Source organism: Amyelois transitella, chromosome 3 (genome assembly GCF_032362555.1).
Source record: "Amyelois transitella isolate CPQ chromosome 3, ilAmyTran1.1, whole genome shotgun sequence".
NCBI lineage: Eukaryota > Metazoa > Arthropoda > Insecta > Lepidoptera > Pyralidae > Amyelois > Amyelois transitella.
In genome coordinates, this window is record NC_083506.1 from 5231738 (window position 1) to 5254064 (window position 22327).

Genomic DNA, 22327 nt, shown 5'->3' on the forward strand with positions numbered 1-22327 from the left:
GACTCGTCAACAGTAAGACTCATCAAGCCCGGTCTTACAGTCGGAAATAAGAGTCTAACTATCTAACTCTTTACACTATTCGTTTTAAGACTGACAGTCATAATATCGAATAGTCTAATAGCGACATTAGTTTTCAAGTTTCTAAACGAACTTTATTCAATCATCGTTCAGCAATCCTTGCTCGCTCGCTCTCCCAATTTCTCAGCTGTCTTCGCCGGTTATTTTTAGGTTAAATTCTAAAATAAATTGTGAAAGCCGTAGTCGTACTGTCGTACTTTCATGTAGGTTATTTTAAAATTTCAACGTGCGCCAAACTTTATTGTAGAAATATTGCGCATTTGGATCCTTATTTGTCTCGTGTAGTGTTATTGACAAGTTCATTGCATTGTGATTCCATTGTTTACTCAGGGTTATGAAACAATAAGAGGACCTCCGTTACCTGCGGAGCGCCAAATCAAACAAAGCCATGTCAGGCGACGTTCAACCAAGAAAGCGCAAAGATAAAAAGAGGAAAAAAGGTATGTGCCTGATGAATGTTTCGATTTTTCAGTTTTTCAGTGTTATATAGAAGTAACAGTAAATTACAATTATTTTCTTTTTCCTCTTTCCTTAGATGAGTTAGGTGTAGAGGAGCCACGGGGGACGGCCGCTACTCTAGGAGAAGGTGATGTGTTCATCCACTCTCACCATGACCATGGCACTGGAGGGCATTGGTGTGCCAAAATCATTTTCTTCTCCCTGCTTGCAGTACTTGTCGCTCTTATTGGACTGATAATACTGGAAAACAGAGGATTAACTGAATGTAAGTTAGTACTAGGTGTCATAGATTTTTAATATCACTAGTAGGTACCTACCTACTATTAAATAATAATAATTAGCAAAGCCATTTGTGCTGTTAGCATTAAAAATAAACAAATTGTTACTTTTATATACATACATATATTCATGTCTTTAACCCTTACGGGTTAGACAGCCAACAGTCTGACAAAGGCTGAAAGGCCACATTTAGCTGAATAGATTAAAGATGGTATTGAGATTCAAATACAAGACAAGTTGCTAGCCCATCACCTTTAATCCTAAGTTTATTATTCTATCCTTTAGTCGCCTTTTATGACATATTGATGCCATAAAAGGAAAAATGATTTTTAACATAATTGTTTATTGTGTGTGTTGAAAAGAAAACCATATTGCCTAGTTGAATTAAACTATAAAACTAGGGGCCGCCTGCAACTTCATCTGCGTGGAATCATTCCCGTGGGGACTCCGGGATAAAAAGTAGTTTTTATGTTATTTTGGGTCTTCAGCTACCTACATACCAAATTTCATCATAATCGGTTCAGTAGTTTTTGCGTGAAAGAGTAACAAATATCCATACTGACATCCTGACATACTCACAAACTTTCACTTTTATAATAATAGTATTAGTAGGATAGGTATGGTGCCAAGTACAATTTTAAAAATCCTCCAGATGCCTAGTCTTAGTCAAATGTTTGTGTACCCGTCTATTATAAGGTTCAATGAATCCTCCTCTGTTTGTGACTGAAAAAATTACATCATCCACATAGTGTTTGTATGATAAAGGCAAGTAGGTACAAAAAATTTTTTTTAATATAGACTAAGGTTTAGCTGTAGTTGATGAAATTTAGTTTCGTGATTAAATTTGGGTAAGGGAAACCTACCATTGCAAATTTGTTTAGTGACAGAAAACTGAGATCTATAGGGCCTACATATAAGTGTTTAAGAAAAATATTGAGTAAGTTGAGTTACATTTAACAAACATTAATAATAATTTTTGTTGCTTTTTTTATTGACAAGTGGAAGCCAATTCAGTTGAGTCACGTTATTCTGGCGTTCTTGAGGGCTGGTTGGAAGATGCACCGGAGGATGACCATCATGACGAACATACACTGGAACTGAATCACCCTGTGAGTTTACTGTTAAAATCATCAACAAAACAACTTATGTAACATTCTCTTATCTCAAACACTTATTTATTTATTGAAAACTTTATTGTACAAAAGGCGGACTTAATGCAGTTTGGTATTCTCTACCAGTCAACCATCAGACCAAACAGAAAAAACTTTAAGTTGGTGGTGCAATAAAGTGCACATGCTAAAAATACATTAATTACAAAAAAAAATGCATAAATACATACAAGATACATAATATACATTATAAATATATACCCATTATTGATCTTCCGAAGGAAGAACCCATTCACACACTTGACTGAATTAATTTGTCTGAAATGATTTACTTCCTAAACTTTTTCTTTGTTTCATAGTGGTTAAGTTCTCTGGTTTTATACATAGTTAAATCATGGTGGAAATAAGCAAGATTTCCCAATTTACACATCACTTTACCTCGTGAAAAGATCCCTATGTGTTTTTACATTGGTGTAACTATTAAGAGGTAACAAACAAACTTACTTCCAAATTAATAAAATTAGTAAAGGATCCTTTCATTTTCTTTAGTATGTGGGATACAATGGTAACAATTTGATGAGAAAATAACCTCTTTATAATAGCTGAAAAATAAAGTGATCCAAATAGGCGGTGTTCCGTGTATATATGTACATCCCGCTCATACATTACCTCTATTTTCTGTCTGTAAATGTGTATTGAGTGGTCATGCTCATATTAAGTTAGTAAATAAAGACACCAATAATAAATGGTTTAGGACGATGATGAAGATGATCATGGTGATGAACAAGGCCATGATGATGATGATGAAACAAACAATGACGATGATGACGAAGATGATGAACACAATCAGAGTGACAATGAAGACGATGATGAAGAAGAAGATGATGAACATAATTATAGTGATGATGAAGAAAAACAAACAAACAATGAGGATGACGACGAAAACTATAAACACGATCAGAATAATGATGATGATGAAGAAATTGATGAACAACTAGACATTGACAGTAACGAAGAAAACGAAGAGGTGGGGCACTGATTGAGCGTGTCATTGTGTTTGTTTGAAGTACCTATATTTTATTTCTTTAAAATTTATTTGAACAAATTAATCGTGAAGACAGCTTTTATGCTTTCATTGTAACATATCAATTATTTAACACTTAGCTATGAGGAGAAATTTTAGTTGGTGAGAAATAAAGCTTTGATACTAACTGAAATTTGGAACTATTGCTACTAGATTAAATTCTTTTTTAATGGTTGGATCAGAAAAATCAAGAACGCAGATATGGAAAGTATTACGATGATGAGGACGATGAAGAAACTGCAAACGATGACGATGATCTAGATGAAGTAGACGATAGTGAAGACGACGACAACGAAAACATTCAAACTGATAGCAGCATTGAAGAAGATCAAAATATCAGTAATAATGATTTGTATGACAAAAGCGAGGAACAAACTAATGATGAAGACGCAGATAATGAGGTTCATGAAAAATAACGCTTTAGAGTGGAAGGCTTAAATAAATAAATGTTTTATTGGCACTAACAAATTTGGATTTCATAAGCTTCTAAATTCTATCTAAATGCACTTGATCGTTAATTAAGCTAAATAATTAAATTAGGTACTGACTCGAAATTGATTTTGAAATGATAAAGCATGTGCTGAAGTGTATATAATAATTTGTGAAAATTTATAATTATTAAATGTTTTTGTTTACAGTAATCGGTACACCTAAACAGTTTATTTCATTGCGCTATATAATTGTTTCGCTTTATATATTAGGATCTTCACAATGCCAAACATGAGCTTGTTGTGTTCATCTAAAATTATTTCCGTTTTTTTTTTTACTAATTTATCTTAGTTAACAATAACTCAATTTTATGTATTGAGAATTTTCATAAAAGTAAAATTCATTTTCATAAATCGTTGTGTTCAAAGTATCATGGGAGTACTTCTTTTTTGACTAAAACATTTAGCTCAGAATGCAAGGACGAATAAAAGTGTTCCAGTGTAGAAGTAATATTATTAATTAATATTTATGTATACAGGAAGACGAAGAACACGACGAAGAAGAAGAGGAAGATACTGAAGTAGAAATCGAAAGGATCGAGAAGGAAATCGATTTAGAACCGATTTCTACTGAACTACCCGCCTTGCCGGAGGAGGAAGACGACGATGATGATAAAAGCGAAGGTAAGTTCGTAACAGGTAGGTTATATTATTTTTTTATTTTATATATTACAAACAAACAAAGTTTCCCTCTTTATAATATTAGTGTAGATAAAGGCGAAAGTAACTAAAAAGAAGTATGCAGGGACTGTGGCTAGTGGAAGGATTTTATGTATGTAACTTTGTCTGTTACGCTTTTACGTCTAAACAAATGAAAAGATTTTGATGAAATTTGTAGAGATAGAGTTTCGTCTTCCTCGAAGACGAAATTCCAGGCAAAAGATTGTAATAATAATAAATATAAATAAAATCCACAGCATATTGTATCCTTTATCACCAGCCCCGCAGCATGGCACGTGCGACGCCTTTTTATCGCACGAAAGCTGTCCCTGTCCCGTTTCACGTCATAATAAAAAGCGAGTTAGAAGTAAAATTTTAGTTGAAACCAGCGGTAAACGTCAATTTTGCTTTAGAAAAATTTTCTGTGTGGTCTCCGAAAAGATAGATATAGCACTAATAATACTAAATAGAAGAATTTCGTCACAAAATAAAATTGTGACATTTTTGTGATCACAGAAGTGTCCACCGAAGTGGAGGCTCAAGAGAAGGAAGACGAAGACGATGGCGTGGCCCCTGAGGATCTGGACGAAGACTTCTTGGAAGACGACAGCGACGAACCGCCTATAGAGCACATCACAGCGCCCGTCGGAAAGCCTTTAGTCGAGGTCTGTTTCAGATTTCGTTTATTGCCGCTCTTAGTGCACAATAGACCACTTAAAGATCTATTTCCAAATTTGTTGTCGGTTGTTTCGGTTGTGCGGAATCTATATATGTAACTGTTACCATAATAAACCAAAAATAATTCAAAATGACGGAAGCATTTCGCGAGTCGCGAATTCACTCGATTCATTCAGACGTCCTAAACGATTCTGACAAGTCAATTAAGCACTGACTAAATTTACGAAATGCTATTCTTTTGTTTGAATTAAACTAGTCTAAAAACATATTTTCCACGTTTTGAAGGTAAGATGTAGCTAGTAATAAATTTCTGTTGATTTAGGTTGAAGAAGATTCCTCCGAAAAGCCGCCGGACACGCTTGCTGAGGAAGAAGAATATGAAAAACTGCAACAGGAGAAAAAGAGAGAGGAAGAGCAGTCGTCACACAGTAAGTATTTGACTGATTTTTATTATGCATGTCTTCTGCTATCTTCAAAATGTTTCTAACTGTTGCCACTATAAATGTATGAAAGAGGACACTGACAGAACTAACTAACTAATTTATTTTCATAGGTATTAGGTATTGAGGTGTATGTTGTAGAATAATGAATGTAGAACGTGTTTGACGTCTTTTTCATGCTTTTTTTTTCTTTAGTAACTATTTATAAATACAAAATACCTACATCTGCTGAAAACTTTTCTTCAAACAAACTTTTTACAGCTTGAACTTTTGTCAGTGTTTATTAGGTAGCAATGCAGAATAAACGTTTTACAAATTTCGTCTTTTATTTCACACTAATTCTCTTACTTGGAATGGAATAGATTTTGAGAAACCGAAATATAAGGTATTTCGGTTTCTCAAAATAAATACGGCTTGGGAAATTAAGCTTTAAGAAAGTGTGAAATGAGTACAGGTTGACTTTTTAAACACTAGCCAAATTCTCTGATTAACTAAGGATACAAAAAGCCCCGAAAAACTTCTGATTAAAAATTGGATATTTTTTGATAAGAATAAGTATAAGAACTTAATGCCCAAATGGCATCAACTGAATCTCTTAATGTGTAGGTACGATATAAAAAAATATTTATTAGTTCAACTTCTGTTTTTACAAAAAGTTTGACTACTATTTAAATATCCACTCGGTGTTATAATTATAATAATTTCTTATCAAACATCTAATTTTGGAACATATTTTTAAATATTTTTTTTCTTAAATTACAACAAACAACACGAAAAAAATGTTTAAATAAAGATGTTGAATATCTAAGGTTGTTGGCCGAATCAAATTAAAAAATAATGTCCTTAGTGAGAAATAACGTTCCATTAATTCTGCCATCAAACTATTAAATAGAACAGATGGGTAAAAAGGTTACACCCTACGACCATGGACCTTGGATTGGGAAAATTTCGATTTTTACACGAAGCGACTCCTATCTGACCTACGCAACTTTTGCAGGGGAACCTAAACACGTATTGCTTAATTTTTACTCAACGTGGTGCCTAAATGTGCGGGATTCCTCACGATGGTTTTCCTCATCGTAAGAGCATCAGTTAGTATACAAATTAATGTCCATAACTTCAAAGATAGTCATTGGTACATGGCCGAGGTGATATTTGAACCTGTGCCTTTATGCGCATCACGCATTTTAACCGGTCACCGGGATTCGACCGCCGACGCTCCGTAGTGTCGTAAGTGCGTTCAGAGTGTAAACGAGCGCGTGTGTTGCAGTGTGGCTGAAGCTGACGGTGGGTGCCGCGCTGCTGGTCGCAACACACGCGGTTATACGGCGCGCCACTGCTCCGCGGGGTGCGTACCCTTTACACTCGTCTCGATCACATTGCTTATAATATGAGAGGCAGTCAGTATAGATTAAAAACTGACAAAGTTTATAAGCAAGCCGAATTGCTTTGAATTTATTTAAAATGTACTTAAATAAATTTATTTGTTCACTGCAGGAAAACAGAGTGCAGTTAAGCACTTAGTTTTGATGGGGAATGAATAAACATTTGTGGCGCTAACAACGAAATTTTTGTTTTGCAATTTTAATTTGAATTGTTGCTTCAACAAAATTATTGTATACTTAGAACAAGCGATCGAGACGTGTGATCAATTATTTATTATACTAAACGATAGATTCTGTTAAGACGATTCTGTAAAGAATCTGAATTATGTGAGTGATATTTATTGCTATGGAAGTTTATTTATTATTATTTTGAAACTCGAAAGTATACAAGGAATTAGTAATAATTGCTGCAACAAAGAAAACCGCTTAGATATCAGACTAAGTACTACTTGACAGTAGAATTTATTGAAGTGAGGAAATTACCATTTGGAATCAATTATTTAAATACATACATTATTAAGCAAAGGATAATTAAGTGGTTGTATCAACATCTAAATTTAATTTAAACAGAAGCGCCAACGGAGGATGATCGAACCGAAAGAGAAGAAACACCTTTGTTAGATCGCCGAATGACACTGATACCCCAAGAACCTGTTACTGGTATGTTATATTCAATTCAGAATATATACAATTAGTGTCATCCCTTAACTGATCACGTTACAAATTAAATCATTTTGTACTATAGTTACAAGCATCTCGACCCCAGTTTATGCTCCGCCAGGGCCTAAGGAGGAAGTTGTGCAAAGAGTGCCAACAATACAGCAAACTCCCCCATCTCAAGAAGAGGAAGACGAAGAAGAAGATGAAGAAAAGATTGAAGATGAGGTAAGTATAATGCTAGTCATTTGACAATAACAAAATACAATTGAGCAACCATGAAGTTTTTTTAAAATTTTAGGAAATTGAGGTGTTGCCATCTGCGCAAGATATGGAAGATAAAGAGTTATACAGTGACGAGGAAGTAGAGGAAGAAGAGGAAATCGAAATAAAGAAGGAAGCTCCAAATGTGAGCGTTCCGAAACCAGAGGAGAAAATTGTCGCCAAGTCCGAACCTGAACCAGACCCGGAAGACGATCCGGATGATGTGGAGATTATTGACGACGAGCAGCTGGAAGAAGAAGTGGAAGAGGATGAAGACGAAGAAGATATATCGGATGTGGATGATGCAGAACTTCTAAGTCGTTTAGAGGCCAAGTACGGCCGTCTCCCCGAGCCTGAAAGGCCTGGACAAAAGCATAGTAAAGAGAAATCACTGGTGTTTGGGTGTAACCTATTAGCGGCTGCTGCATGATCCCAACGTTAACAAATTAACATTCTGACTTGGCTTGACTAATTTGATGTGAGTGAAGTATCTAATTGTTTAAATTTTGTCGTGTTTAGAGAGATTTTGTAATTATGTACAGGTTGTATCACAAACATTGAAAAGTGGGTAAATAAAACAAGGGTTTTCTCTAATAATTAATATCTATCAGGCCTATAGTATTAGTTAAATAATGATCCACATTATTGTATACATACGACAGTTATAGGCTCCATCGGGTTTCCACAACTTCGGTGTGGAGGAAAACCATACATACATACATATGGTCACGTTTATATCCCTTGTGGAGTAGACAGAGCCAACAGTCTTGAAAAGACTGATGATGTAAGAACTTATTTAATAAAGGAAGATTTAAAAATATAGGTCTGCCATATTTCTATAGGATATAAAATAACCTAAATATTAGGCTCCTTTACATTTACATATTGCTACCCCACCATATAATTATGTATTACAATACAACTCTATAAAATGATTTTTAAACCCAATTTCAATTGTAAGTTAGTTATTCACAAGGATGGGCTTATATCGGCTGAAAGTATTTATAATACAATTGTTTTTTTTTTTTTTTCGTTTAGAAGACGGCGGTAACAGTGTCCATGACGAATGGCCAGGGGAGCCTAGTGATGCTTTCTGGCGCCGAGAACTTGACTCTGCGGAGAGAGAACTCCGACAGGTATTTATTCATTTTAAGGTCCTAATCAGCCTACAGAGATTGATAAGTTTATTTTTTTTTTACTTTTTGTTTTCTACACATCGGATCCAAATTAGTTATTAAAAACAACTAAATAACAAAAAGGTGCTCTGCTCACCTTATAGTAAAAAGTAATATCATAACCTATGAATGCCATCAGGCCATTCATAAGAATTTCTTTCTACTCGGTTTCAGGACTGGCTGGACTAACATATTTTATGGTTTTTTTTTTTATTTTTTTTTATTGCATCCATCCTTTGCTCGTTGTGCCATTTCCTAACGTCATCGGCGACGTTTCGGGTTGAGATTTTCGCCCGCACCCCGCGCTCTTCTCCCCCGGGACCTCCCCGATGCCATATTATACCCCTTCCATTTATGATTTAGTATTATGTATTAGTATAGCATACATAAGTGAGACGTTGTCCGAAGTACCTTGACAGGATATGTTGATATCCATACAAATTAATCTTGACAAAATGTTCTCACTGTAAGATAAGCGTAATAAATAATCCGAGAATCAAACACAGTCAAAAATTGTTGAATAGATTTGTCAAAATTTCTCAAGTCACAAGTAATTCGGACAAACGTCGAAACCGCACGAGTGTGTATTGTGTTCCGTGTGTGAGTGTTTACTAATGTGTGGAGGGTTCCTGGTCTTCCGCGGCGTCGCGGGCGTCTGCGCCGGAGTTGCGCGGCAGCGGCCGGGCGCGGTGGGTAGCGGCGCGCGCGGCCGACCTCGAGGCGGAGGCGAGACGCGACAACAAACTGCTCGGACGCGCCATCGCAGCATATCTGGAACTGCTGAAGATGAATGAGAAACTCTCCGATAAGAAGTTGAAGGAAATCGCCGCTAGGACGATCGACAGGATCATGTTCAGAGGTATGATTTACTTTTTTTTCTATATTGTTATAAATACTATTCATAAATAAATGTACCAATAGTTTCTTAATTTCTATGGTCAATCAATTGAGGTACAAATCAGATTATCATTTGCCTGTTTCATTGATAGATTACTTTTGATGGGAACGATGTATTGTATAAATGAACACTTTTTTAATATAAAAAAGCAATATCCATTAAAACTGTCAATTTTTGAATTTGCAATGGGTATAGCCATAAAAATGTATAACCATTTGCAACCTTATTTCAGGAAACTATTTAAGCGCTGAACCAGTATACAGAGTTTTGTTACGCCGATTTCCAGAAGAAGTTTCATATCGAAATAACCTAACAATATCGCTGCTTATGGCTAACAGGTAGATATTTACATACATAAAATATTTTTAATATTTTTTACATCAAAAGAGCATTGTATTGTATAATAAAATAGCTTTTATTTCACAGGGCTGATCTGGCCGAGGAGATACTGAAAGAAACACTAAAAAAGTGGCCTAACGACCGCGTTGCTTTAGCGCACTACGGGTTTGTTTTAAAAACTTTGAGAAACCGCCTGGAGGAAGCCGTGGAACTGTTTCAGAAGGCACTAGAAGGAGACATAGGACCCGCGAACGAGCCCAGGTTTTATTACCATTTGGGCGATGCATTGTTGTTATTGGGAAGGCCAGCTGAAGCTCACGAAGTGCATAAACGAGGAGCAAAATTAGGACACTTTTTATCACCAGCACAACGTTCACTGTACAACGTGCCGCGGCTAAAGAGTCGCCCGTGGTGGAACATAGATGAAAGCCCTTACGCGAAACTAGCGCGTGCTTTAGAGAAATCCTGGAAAGAGATACTAAAAGAAGGGGAAGCGGCTAAATCTCTATATGAGAAAGAAAAAGAGGGCTTGAAGGAGCGAGGCGATTGGTCACAGTTGGATTTGTTTGCACGTGGACAAGAAATACCTAACAGGTGTAAGAATGCGCCTGTGACTTGTTCCGTAGTACGGTCCGAGCCGGCGGCGGTGGGCTGTCGTCGCGGGCAGATCAAGTTCAGTGCCATGAAGCCGGGCACGCATGTAAGGCCGCATGTCGGTCCGACCAACTGCAGGCTTAGAATGCATTTAGCTCTTAGCAATACCAAAGATACATTTATAAGAGTGGATCAAACTGTCAGGTATGTTTCAACAATTTTTTTTAATTTAGTTTTTTCTTTAAGGCTGATTAGTAACGTTACTGAAAAATATTAATATAACGAAATTATATCTGACATAAAAATATTCAGGATGCGTTATTTATTTTAAAAAATTTGTTTTTAGACAGTGGCAAACCGGCAAAGTATTTATGTTCGACGACAGCTTCGAGCACGAAGTATGGCACAATGGCACTGGCACGAGGCTAGTGCTTATTGTGGATGTCTGGCATCCGGACCTTACGCCGCAAGAGAGACGCTCGCTGCCTGCTATCTGATGCATGGTGTGATAGTGTAAATAATGCTTTATCCAGTATTTACTTTGTAAGAATCGTGTTTGTTAGGAATGTTGAGTGTGCCTGAAAAAATAAGTTAAACAAAATAGTGACGGTGTGCGCAGGTGCTTTAGTCGCCAGCCGTCAGACTGGCGGAAATCCGTCAGTCTGTCAATCCCGTCTGCAGATGTTATCTGCGCAGATCGCCCCAAATTTCGTTCAACTTATGTGCCTATACGCTTTCTTCACCTTGTTTATGTAGAGTTCGGTTCTCTCATCAACAAATTAACTATTTGTGTTTGTTGCAATGTGTTTTTAACATTATACCATTCTTTCACACAAACTTGCTCTTCTATATCTTTGCGTTGCATTTTTGCGTAAATAAGCCACATTAAATATTACAGTTAAGGTATTTGTGATATATTTTGAAATTGTTGTTATAGAATATTTGAGTGTATTTTTTAGAATTATTGTTATATAAATACAATTTTAATGCTCAGTGTTGTCTTATTTTAGTTTGAAATAGGTTAAAATTAAAGACAATATATAATGTAGGTTGTAGGTGTATATTTGGTTTAAAATTTGTCAAAAGGTCGACTCAAATATAACCTCAGAAATGTATAATGTATAATCTACATATAACTTAACCTAATAAAGCTCATGTTGTAATTAAAATAGAAAATTATTTTCAAGTACATGAGTCATATATGAAACCATTTGCCTATACTAGCAGATCTTGTTGGACGGATAAAATCTATATAATAACATTGTCTGTAAATCACTGACGTCCATTTAAGACATCATTTTCTATAATAATTGACCAATGATTTTGTGCTTAAATTCTAAGCGGGACTCCAACCTTTTGGCTACGAATAATTTCAAATAGAAGGTAAAAATAGCGGCGCCTATGTCTCATCTCTTATTAGTCCATATAAGTTCACCAAGATTCACGCAGACTCCCTGCCTCCGAAAAAGCGAAAATGGATCTCCTCCCTCTTTAGCCTTTATTTGTTTATGTATCTTGGAATCAGTGCTATGAGAAGAATTGTATGTAAATTTATTATAAAATCTACAGTTATTAAATTAATTTACAAAATAGACATTTTAGACACAAAACAAATTCGGAATGATTGTAAGGGAGCACTGAACTTACAAATAGGTTAGTATCAACAACCTGTCATAACTTTGCGTTTACATTAAAAGCTCATTAAACATAGTAAAAAATAAATTGATATTTAAAGCTAAAAAATACCCTTACATTAATAAAAAAGGAATGTATTTTATACATAAACAAGTAACAGATAACATTTACTTATCTAGATTCTTTAGTAGATTCAACACCAAATTACAATAAACGTAATTAAAATAAATGTATGCAGTCCATTACGAACTCTAGGGAATACACATAACAAGCTATTTAAAATGTATGTATGTTATTCTTTACATACAACAAGCAGTTATAAGTTACTATACTACTTACATTATAACTTGCTCAAAATATCGTTACTCGAGTAATTAATTAACTAGATAAATTCACTGGAAAAAGGCACATAAAAGTGGACCAGGTGGGTTGGGCATGTAGTAATAATTATCTGTACAAATACAAAAAACAGAATATAGTTTACCCTGCCATTTCTGTCCCCGAATATTTCGATTACGTATTAAAATATAAAAGGTAACAAGTTTGAGTTGTTACCTGTGCGCCGTCAAGGCATCACGTGATAGGGGTCGTGCGCGGGCTGGTAGGCGGGCGGGCCGGGCGCCTGCGGCGTGGCGCGCGCCGAGTAGGGCGGCGCGGGCGGCGGCACCTCCCACGCCGAGCCCGCGCCCGCGCCGTACGCGCTGCCGTACTCCGAGGAACACGGCGAAATGGTCTCCATACGCCGCGGGTCATAGTTTGCGGCGGACTCGTAACTACGTCCTATATTATCGTACGATACTACGTTCGTGTCGTAATTTCTCGGTGGGGGGTCGTACGCTCCGGGGGGCTCGTTATAGGGCCCGGCGACGTCGTAACCTGAACTTTTACTGGCTCGCCTCACGGTATCGAATCTGTTCGTGTTTATAGGGACAGATTCGGATGCCGGATACTGCTGCGGTGGCTCGAACGCTTCTTGAGAGCGAGACATCGTTTCTCTCTCTGGCGCGTGGTAAGATGCCGGGCGGGCTCCGTGGAAGTTGGAATATGAGGAATGTGCAGAAGTAGGGCGTGAGCTCCTGGATTCTCGCGGCAAGGACGAGGCAGAGGCGTGATACCCCGCGTTTCTGTATGAACGACGCGACCTGCGGACTGAAGACCCTGTTCCGCGAGATCCAGATCTTCGTTTCACTCTGCGTGGAGTCATAGGTTTTAAGGAACCTTCACTAACTGTTGTTTCTGTATGACTCATTTCCATTGTATACACTGTACGTCTTTGTAGGGTACCTTTATCTGAAAATGCAAGATAATTAATTTACTTCAATTCCTTGAAGTTTGAATAGAACATAAATAAAATATAAAATATGAAAATATTATTACAGCAAAAATTTTTACCATATTAACACATTAATAAAAAGTTTAAAACAAAAATTTCAATTACCTTCATTTGATTTACATTTTTTTACAGATTTAATGGCCAGAATTATTGCTAATGGCAAGGATGTTGCTGCTAAAACTGCCCCTAAAACAGATTGCCCTAACTCCACATGATACCATGGCAGGAGACATCCATCTACTCGGACAGGCCGCCAAGTACCAGGGGTCTCTTCACCCCATATTGGCTGGCATCCCCATCCATTGGTTTCCCACCAACTTACACTTTCTGTTCCCAAAGACAAGAGTCCACTTTCCTGTAAATGTTATATTATCTTAATTTAGGCTAAAAATCCTGATTCAAAAGGGCAAAAATAAAAGGAAAGGCATGTGCAGGGTTTCCAAAATTTAAATTTAAAGAGTAATTTAATATATACATGTCACACAAGAAAACAATAAATGAAACCTACTCACATAATGCTTACTGATCAGACAAGTTTCCCATTACATATTATAAAACACTAACCAAATTATGCCAAATGCCTTTAAGTCCGCCTTTAGTACATTTTATTTAGGGCAATAAAGTTTTAAATATATTATATCCTAAGAGCTCCAAAAGGAGAAATTTTTGCTTAAATGCTTTAAATTACTACTTACCCTGTTCAGTAATCCCAAATTGAGGTAATAACATATTAGAAATGCATTCCATGTCAACCACATGAAAGTCCATATTGCATACTGAAAAAATAATAAATTTTAAAATATCTACTTATTACATACATACATTTATAATGTCTACATCCTTCGCATATTTACAGAGCCAATAGTTTTGAAAAGACCAAAAGGCCATATTCAGCTGGATAGCATAATGATGGAATTAAGATTCAAATATTTATTATTAAATATTGGCAAGTTGCTAGCCCATCACCTACAAGAAGAATTCCAAGCTTATCAGTCTTTTCCTTAGTTGCCTTACAACATCTTTGTGAAAGCTATGAAATGGTCCTATTCTTTAAGTGCAGAGAACCACTTAAATAAGAGACTTACTATTACTCCTACATAAACCATTTAGATGAAGAACAATAAATCTAAGTAATAATAAGTAAACTTCAGAGTATAGTTACAGTAACATAGTTGGCATGCAATGCACAAGTATGCTAACTTTAATTATTAATATCGTTATTTGTAGTTTCTTCATAATTATGTAAATACTTACTGCTATAAGATAATTTGTTATGTATTGTACAATGCCAAATGATCCAAATATGATGAGCAACAAGTTCATAAAGTTTGCAATAATGGGAAGCCACATATACCCTAAAAAATCGAAAACCTGACGTTGTATAGTAAGGATCTGAAAGAAAAACAAAACACAGTTAATTTTAATTAGGCTTTTCATTTATAATTGCTCCTTGTGGAAGTGAAATCGAAGGTTTTCATACCAAATCGAGAACGCATACTATCAATAACGATGTCCTTAATCCGCAAATAGCCATACTGTCGACGTCTAAGAATAATACATCAAATCATTGTTAAATTAAACTTTTATACAAAATAAAGGTAACTTGAACATAAACATAATTCGTAAACTCGGCATTAAAGTGAGCGTGCAAAGTGGACAAATATAACAAAACCAAGTTCTTCACAATCCGACCCATTGAACATTGAATGAATTAGGGATGTAATACATAATCGATTGTATGAAAAGGAAAATCGATTCCTTTTTTTTAAAGTGATTTTATTGCAAAAAAATTATTCTTAATCAATTTTATGAATATATTCAAGAATAAAAGAAGTCTACTCGGAATATGAATACTATATCAGGTACATACATACATATTATCATGTCTGTATCCCTTGCAGCCAACAGTATTTTCAAGACTGAAAGGCCACGTTCAGCTCAGCAGTATGACTTTAAGGTTAAAAAAAGACTTTAGAAAAGAATAGCAGTTGTGGAAACTATGCAATGATTAGGTCTATTATAATAAAATAATAATATTAAAATCAATATTGTTATGTTGATTGATTCATTTTCTGTTTGTTCTGATTGTGATAATGTAATTGGTTAGATTTTGATGATGATGATTACCTAGAAAATGTAATTGGTTGGTTGGTGCAACATATTTGATAAAATAAAATAACGTACTCACTGACGTCCAATAAATAGGTAAGTACCCGTGCGCCAAATAAATAAAAATTAAAGGACGAAGGGGAGGTGACATGTAAAAAAGATACGAAATAAGTGGCAAAATTTGTCCAATAAACTCAGACAAAAAAAATGTTTTTAAAACTGGAAAAAATCACTCAACCAACCACACTCAACTCAATATTTGTTGTCAATGTCAAAGCGTGATAACACAAAATTCTGTTCTTTTGTTGGTTCAGCTGTTTTTATTTTCTCTGAGGGTGAGCTGAGATATTCATTCATTCTCTGTCGGTTTTATATTGATTTTCGCTGTGTTCGCTGTGTTTTATTGATTGATAGCAATTAGCAGTCACCTAGTCATTACAAAAGGTACCTATGTAAAATATTTACTACCTATAACATTACATATTAAGTGGTTCAGAATCCTTTTATTTTAATTTATCTATAGCCGGCGAGTTAACCTTAACGCAGGTCGTAACGTTTTATTGTAGGTGACCGAATATAATAATGGCGACCGAAACTCTTGTTCCTTTGGAGTCCAATCCCGATGTAATGAACAAATTTCTCCAGAAGCTGGGTGTGCCAGGTAATTGGGCAATAGTAGATGTCATGGGACTGGATCCAGAAATGTTGTCTTGGGTACCTCGACCAGTGATTTCTGTCATGCTCTTGTTCCCTATTTCGGATAATTATGAGAATCACAAGAAGAAAGAGGAGAATGATATTTTATCGACTGGGCAGGAAGTAACCAGTAACATTTTTTACATGAAACAAAATCTTAGCAATGCTTGTGGCACTATTGCTCTTGTACACAGTGTAGCAAATAACTGTGATAAAATCCAGCTCACTGATGGAGCTATGAAAAAGTTTCTGGAAGAAGCCAAAGGATTAGATGCTGTTGCTCGTGGAGCATTATTGGAAAAGACTGAAGCAATTATCAATGCCCACAAAGAATTAGCTCAGGAAGGACAAACTAATACCCCAAGTGCAGAAGATCCCGTTAATCATCATTTTATTACTTTTGTTCATAAAGATGGGGCTTTGTATGAATTGGATGGTCGAAAGGCCTTTCCTATAAACCATGGACCAACCACTCCAGACAGCTTGTTGGAAGATGCTGCTAAAGTTTGTAAGGAGTTTATGGCTCGGGATCCTAATGAAGTTCGTTTCACTGTGGTAGCTTTGGCAGCATCCGATTAACTACCCCCAATCAAATTAGAATATTGGGATTTACATCTAGAATTCTCAGTATCAAAATTGTAACCTTTGAAGTATTTCAGCCTTATGCTTTTACTGTAAAAGCTTAATTTGTATTTAATACAAAGAAGTGCAATTCAGGGCAAGCTTTTGTGATAAACTTAATATTTATTTAAAAAAGATGTTGTTTTATTTTTTTTCATAGTTTTGCACAAATCAACATCCATTCTCATATAGTTTTAAAATTAAATTGTCAACAAAAAGACTTTCTCCTTCAAATTTATTTTTGCAGTGTAGAACCTTACACTGCTACAACTATACTCATGATGGGAATGGTTTATATAATATGGTTGTAAAGTTGAAAATAAAAATGCCTTGATAAATCACAATGTCATGTAAATATAAAGTTACAATACTATTAGAATGTACAATGTGTGTTTTGTCCTAATATCACTAATACACTCTAATGTGTTATAATAATATCACTGAAGAGTTAGGTTAATATAACAAATATGTAGGTACCCTTTACATTAAAATTATCCCTAAATGGCTGATCATTATAAAACATCTGCAGTTGTTGATGTTGGTGCCTCAAATTAGTTGATAGAAGAGTGTTCTGAAAAAAAACAGGTAATTATTGAATTTAAAACCTAGGTACTACAGAACCCATACAGGCAAACAATTTTTAAGACTGATTTCATGAAATTTGAGAAGGCTTGTAGGTATTTTAAACAATTTAAGAAATTGTTAGGTTACTATTGTGTGTATGTGTAAAAGATAAAGTGGTGAAATAAAGTAAAAAACAAAAAGCAGATTTGATGACTTAGTGAACTTTTACGTAAATTTATGCGTCCATTCCATATCCATTCTAGAGTTCCGTCTATGATTATGATACAGAACTGGGTAAGTACATCAGTCAGTGTCTAATGTGTGGTGAAAGTGATTATTCATTTATTTGCCTATTTATGACATCCTAATGTGTCGATCATCATTAAATTACCTATCGCGCCGGCGTTGTCATGGAATTTAGATAGCAGCAGGGTAAGTGCGAGACCAAACACTGCGCTCCCGCCGCACACCCATGACAGCACGTCGCGATAGTACGTAACACCGGAGCCATCTGCACTGTAAAGTAATACGCACTCACTCAGTTTTAAATAAAAATAAATTTATTTTTGTATGTATTTTGATTTTCTAAGAATTTTGGCACGAGAGACGACGCTTATGAAAAACATATTTTTCTTGCTCGAACATTGTACAGCGGCAAACGAACAAGGCTAATAGATGGAATACATGCCAAAAGGTTTAAGCGTTAGACATAATTGCATTGTTTTCAACTTATACTCACTACATTTGTATGATAGCGATTGCGACCCCACATGCAAGTTTGTCGGTGAAGCTCATGAGACCATAGACGAAGGCCGAAGCCTCAGTCCTCGGGCCCACCAGGTCAGCGGTGAGAGAAAGGCTCGTCACCAACATAACAGCTCCACCAAAACCTATAAATGCGAATGCATTTCAAGGGGCAAACCAACATTAAGGTACATAACGTTTTTCAGACAGAGGCTCTGCTACTCTGACACTTCAATAGAAAAATTTCCCAGTCAAACATATTTCCAAATAAAATGTTAACAACATTAAACTAATTTTGAAACACAAAAGAACTGTGTATGACTCAAACGTTGAGTAAGTTGCTACCTACACTTAAGTTTCACAAACATTGAGGTGAGTAATAGTTTACATTGTATATGATTAGTTATGAAAACAGGGTCACATAATCACATTAAACCGTGTCCACAGGACAGGACTCGAAAGTATGTTACCTTATTTAAATTGAAGTAGGTATTAATTACACGAAAAACTATTTTATCATTATTATCCATATGTACAACCAAGTTGCATGCAGATAGTAAAAGATGTTAATGTAAATAATACAGGAACTTACTTTAGCTTGAATTTATTTGTGTTTTATTAATGCAGTCCAATCTTTATGCATATAATTTACTTATTATTAACTTATTTGTTTCCATATTAAAGCAAATGTCAATGGGCAATACAAACCTATGAGTACTGCAACTAAATATATGAAATAGGTTTTATAATTATCATCAGAGGGTAAACGAATCCACACAAAACCGGCCAGTGCACATGCACATCCCACAAAATAGTTTAGCTTTCGACTGCAAGACCTTGGAGCTATCCGCTGTACTCCAGCTGCTGCTAGGCTCCCGAGGTAAATTGCCAAAGGCACTAAAGCCAGTGTACGAGCAGCCAGACCCAATGTTCTATGAAGATATAAAGGAATCAGAACCTGAGACACATTCACAGCAAGTCTTGTACTCATATATATTCCAGCTATCTGAAATACAAAATAAAAGAAATGTTAAAATGTTTGAGAGTAACAGAACTGGTGCAAGAATGTCTAAATTTTAGATGTGTTTTTTACTCCTATATATTGATTAGTTTTTAAGCTTTATTGTGCAAAATACAAAGGTTTAGCACAATTGGCAGATTTAATGCTTGCATTATCTACAAGTCAACCATTAGGTATGACAGAGAACATTATGTGGGCCATATATAAATAACTATTTAGTAAGTCATTTTATTTTTTCTATTGTTTTATGAACACGTAATTAATATTTCACAAGTTGTCTTGTAATTTACAATCTCAATTTGGTCTTAAGGTTCGACTGGTGGAGAATGCCTAATGGCATCAAAAAAATCTTTATTTACCATAATTTAACATTAATTCCTTGAAACTTCACCTGATAAAGAATAGGTTTCCTAAGAAATTCGCAATGTGTTCCAATACCCACAGGCTCATTATTATCATAATCAATAAGCTGCTCGGGTCGCCGATTGCTCAGCCTTTCTGTCACTGTCAGGTGGAAAACTATCGTAGCTACAATCCCCACAGTGAGCACTATGTACACAATGTGGCGGAATTTCCAAGCATCTGCTGGACCCACTTGCTGCAAGAAATTTCCTTTTGTAAGCAATATTAATTTTTTAAACAAACATTATATGTACAGTGTAACACATTATATGGTGCTATGCCCAGCACCATTAAAAATAAGAATAAAACCACTTCTTCTCTTTCCCATGGATGTCGTAAAAGGCGACTAAGGGATAGGCTTATAAATTTGGGATTCTTCTTTAAGGTGATGGGCTAGCAACCTATCACTATTTGAATCTCAATTCTATCATCAAGCCAAAAAGCTGAACATGGCCTATCAGTCTTTTCAAGAGTATTGGCCCTGTCTACCCCGCAAGGGTCTAGATATAGACGTGACTATATGTATGTATGTGTAACACATAAAATATTATATATCAAATACCTTGTTACATCCACAAAGGTCAGGTTGTACAAATCTTTTTCTATTATTTATCAGTTTGGCACCAGAGTCTCTCAAAGACTGATAGACCACATTTTAGTTGTTTAAAAATCTGAATAATGTATATATCATATTACTTTGATGATCATAGCATGGCATACTGGTTTTGACATACATAAGGAACTCACCTGTGTGTCACAATCTCCAGTAATATGTAATACTAGCCAAGTGGTAATATAAACAAACAAATTGGAGAACACTGTAAATCCATACCTAAAAGCAAATAAATTCTTTTTTCTTACTTCTCATCAAGAAATAACATTTGAACATCTTCAATGAAATCACCAGATACATATCATTGCTATTTAAAGATATGTCATACAAAAAGTTTCAAATACACAGAGCATAGGGGCCAACCATAATAGATTTTGCCCATTTTTTTCATTGCTTTTAAAGTGCTTTAGCTGAGCATACACTTTGATGAAAAGTGAGGCTGCGATCTTATAAATATGGTAAATGGTATTGCCTAAAACTATATTATGTCAGACACAATTATTACCTTACAGCTGTAAGATGTGCTCTTGTATGATCATCATCTGCTAGTTCTGGAATTAGGCTCAAGTGGGATATCTGAACAGCAGCCCACCCAACTTGAAATATAATTATAAAGGAGGCAAAGTAAAACATTTGAGCCCATTTATGCGTCATTGAGCACCCAATGCAAGATGAGAAAATAAATGGGAATGAGGCCAATATACATGCTGTACCTGTAAAAAAGATATATATTTTATTTATTACATATTCAGACTTACATATATTCCAACAGAAAGACTGAAGAATAAGCATACAAACCAAAGAGATGCCAAAGTTTTCTCCGCCCAAACTTCCTACTTACTGAATTATCAGTATGATCTGAATGATATCCTACAAAGGGGGTAGCAAGGGCATCTACCACTTGTCCTATTAACATTAAATTACCAGCTTGGCTTGCACCAAATTCTAAGACTAAATGAAAGAATACTAATAAATAAGAAAACCATAAACTTGCACACACATCGTTTAAAATGTGCCCAACTCCATAACCGAATTGGAGTTTTAAACTTGTTGATATATCTACGAGTTCGTTGTCCATTTTGCAATATTTTTTATCTAGAATACAGTTATCTGAACACGTACTTCCAGTGTTATTTTTTATAATTAAAATATTTCAATAACAAGAGCCCATCCTGTATGTTATTAAATAAACAATACATAAAATCAGGAAGTTCTGACTGAATCACAAGCATCATAAATTTGCTGTTTCACTTCTGAAATTTTCATGGTTTAAACTTTACTGAGTTTAAATTAGGTTTATCTAACTCTCGGCTAAATATAGTATAAACAAGCACAAGTTCATCATAATTTCACAATCAAAAATTATTTACATTAAAAGCCCACATTAAATAATAAATAAATCACAGATACATCTAAACTCTAAAGAGAGAGAATAAATCAGTCACAGACCACAGATATTAATCTAAAATGGTCACACACCTCTAAGAAACTATCCTATGGAACTGTCATATGCATGTACTTTTCCTGCATACATTATAAACAAACCCGGATACAAACATGGCGGACTAGAAATGTTCACTTGTTCATTTAGTGGATAATATTTTATCGATGAGTGAGTTAAGATTGTTTATTTCCGATCACAGTTGTAACTATAAAGCTTAAGCGTAAAATACGTCTGTGATTTGGTTCTACATCGGGAATCCTAACTATCTTGGCTATAATCTAAAGTCCAACAATATTTTATCTATCACCTATGGCATTATGATAAAAAGTGTTTAGAAATCAAATATAATTAATACCCTTTCAGATTTCAGATTATAGCTAAACCGCTGGCCCGTTGGTGATGAAATTTGGTGTGGTGATGTAGTTAAATACCAGAGTATAAATTAAGGTAACTTTTTATATAAATAAATCAATCCCCCAAAGGGCTGCAATTGGTGATGTACTGTACCCGGTAGTGATGTACATTGCCCGGGACTGGAAATCTTGCTGGAATCGCTGC

The 22327-nt window shown here is 35.4% G+C and overlaps 4 protein-coding genes across 8 annotated transcripts; 2 read left to right on the forward strand and 2 right to left on the reverse strand.

Moving 5' to 3' along the window:
- The first annotated feature begins 143 nt into the window (after nt 1–143).
- Nucleotides 144–11580, forward strand: LOC106138186 (aspartyl/asparaginyl beta-hydroxylase). 5 transcript variants are annotated; one of them, XM_013339256.2, is made up of 18 exons: nt 144–281; nt 409–518; nt 614–802; nt 1816–1925; nt 2680–2952; nt 3192–3410; nt 3977–4121; nt 4674–4822; nt 5158–5263; nt 6546–6623; nt 7231–7320; nt 7406–7545; nt 7619–7958; nt 8620–8717; nt 9381–9615; nt 9887–9992; nt 10081–10791; nt 10934–11580. In XM_013339256.2, exons 2-18 carry the CDS (start codon nt 467–469, stop codon nt 11082–11084), a joined length of 3192 nt encoding a protein of 1063 aa, XP_013194710.2. In that variant the 5' UTR covers nt 144–281; nt 409–466; the 3' UTR covers nt 11085–11580. The 5 variants fall into 5 exon arrangements, with proteins under 5 accessions (XP_013194710.2, XP_013194713.2, XP_013194716.2 ...); XM_013339259.2 differs by having other exon boundaries at nt 177–518; nt 7442–7545; XM_013339262.2 differs by lacking the exon at nt 10934–11580 and having other exon boundaries at nt 177–518; nt 10067–10241.
- Nucleotides 11581–11659: 79 nt separating this feature from the next.
- Nucleotides 11660–15243, reverse strand: LOC106138188 (uncharacterized). Its single transcript, XM_013339269.2, has 5 exons — nt 15036–15243; nt 14810–14947; nt 14251–14331; nt 13661–13910; nt 11660–13512 (listed from the first exon to the last, which is right to left on the reverse strand). The coding sequence occupies exons 1-5, from the start codon at nt 15087–15089 to the stop codon at nt 12788–12790; spliced, it is 1248 nt and encodes a 415-aa protein (XP_013194723.2). The 5' UTR covers nt 15090–15243; the 3' UTR covers nt 11660–12787.
- A 765-nt stretch (nt 15244–16008) lies between these two features.
- LOC106138208 (ubiquitin carboxyl-terminal hydrolase isozyme L3) lies at nt 16009–17114 on the forward strand. The gene is made up of 2 exons (XM_013339300.2): nt 16009–16108; nt 16231–17114. The coding sequence occupies exon 2, from the start codon at nt 16247–16249 to the stop codon at nt 16937–16939; it is 693 nt and encodes a 230-aa protein (XP_013194754.1). The 5' UTR covers nt 16009–16108; nt 16231–16246; the 3' UTR covers nt 16940–17114.
- A 201-nt stretch (nt 17115–17315) lies between these two features.
- On the reverse strand, nt 17316–21808 carry LOC106138207 (major facilitator superfamily domain-containing protein 12). Its single transcript, XM_013339299.2, has 8 exons — nt 21124–21808; nt 20831–21038; nt 20460–20544; nt 19702–19908; nt 18998–19295; nt 18285–18435; nt 17937–18061; nt 17316–17552 (listed from the first exon to the last, which is right to left on the reverse strand). The coding sequence occupies exons 1-8, from the start codon at nt 21401–21403 to the stop codon at nt 17533–17535; spliced, it is 1374 nt and encodes a 457-aa protein (XP_013194753.2). The 5' UTR covers nt 21404–21808; the 3' UTR covers nt 17316–17532.
- Between the last annotated feature and the right edge of the window lie 519 nt (nt 21809–22327).

What these genes read in the sequence shown, in the direction of transcription:
- LOC106138186 (XM_013339256.2), top strand. Translation starts at nt 467, where the DNA reads ATGTCAGGCGACGTTCAACCAAGAAAGCGCAAAGATAAAAAGAGGAAA. An exon ending in CGGAGAGAGAACTCCGACAG is followed by an intron (nt 8,718 to 9,380) that starts GTATTTATTCAT and finishes TAATGTGTGGAG; the next exon opens with GGTTCCTGGTCTTCCGCGGC. An exon ending in CGACAGGATCATGTTCAGAG is followed by an intron (nt 9,616 to 9,886) that starts GTATGATTTACT and finishes ACCTTATTTCAG; the next exon opens with GAAACTATTTAAGCGCTGAA.
- LOC106138188 (XM_013339269.2), bottom strand. Translation starts at nt 15,089, where the DNA reads ATGGCTATTTGCGGATTAAGGACATCGTTATTGATAGTATGCGTTCTC. An exon ending in TAACAAATTATCTTATAGCA is followed by an intron (nt 14,332 to 14,809) that starts GTAAGTATTTAC and finishes TTATTTTTTCAG; the next exon opens with TATGCAATATGGACTTTCAT. An exon ending in AAAATGTAAATCAAATGAAG is followed by an intron (nt 13,513 to 13,660) that starts GTAATTGAAATT and finishes TTGCATTTTCAG; the next exon opens with ATAAAGGTACCCTACAAAGA.
- LOC106138208 (XM_013339300.2), top strand. Translation starts at nt 16,247, where the DNA reads ATGGCGACCGAAACTCTTGTTCCTTTGGAGTCCAATCCCGATGTAATG.
- LOC106138207 (XM_013339299.2), bottom strand. Translation starts at nt 21,403, where the DNA reads ATGGACAACGAACTCGTAGATATATCAACAAGTTTAAAACTCCAATTC. An exon ending in AAAACTTTGGCATCTCTTTG is followed by an intron (nt 21,039 to 21,123) that starts GTTTGTATGCTT and finishes TCTTTTTTACAG; the next exon opens with GTACAGCATGTATATTGGCC. An exon ending in TTTAGTTGCAGTACTCATAG is followed by an intron (nt 18,436 to 18,997) that starts GTTTGTATTGCC and finishes TCGCATTTATAG; the next exon opens with GTTTTGGTGGAGCTGTTATG.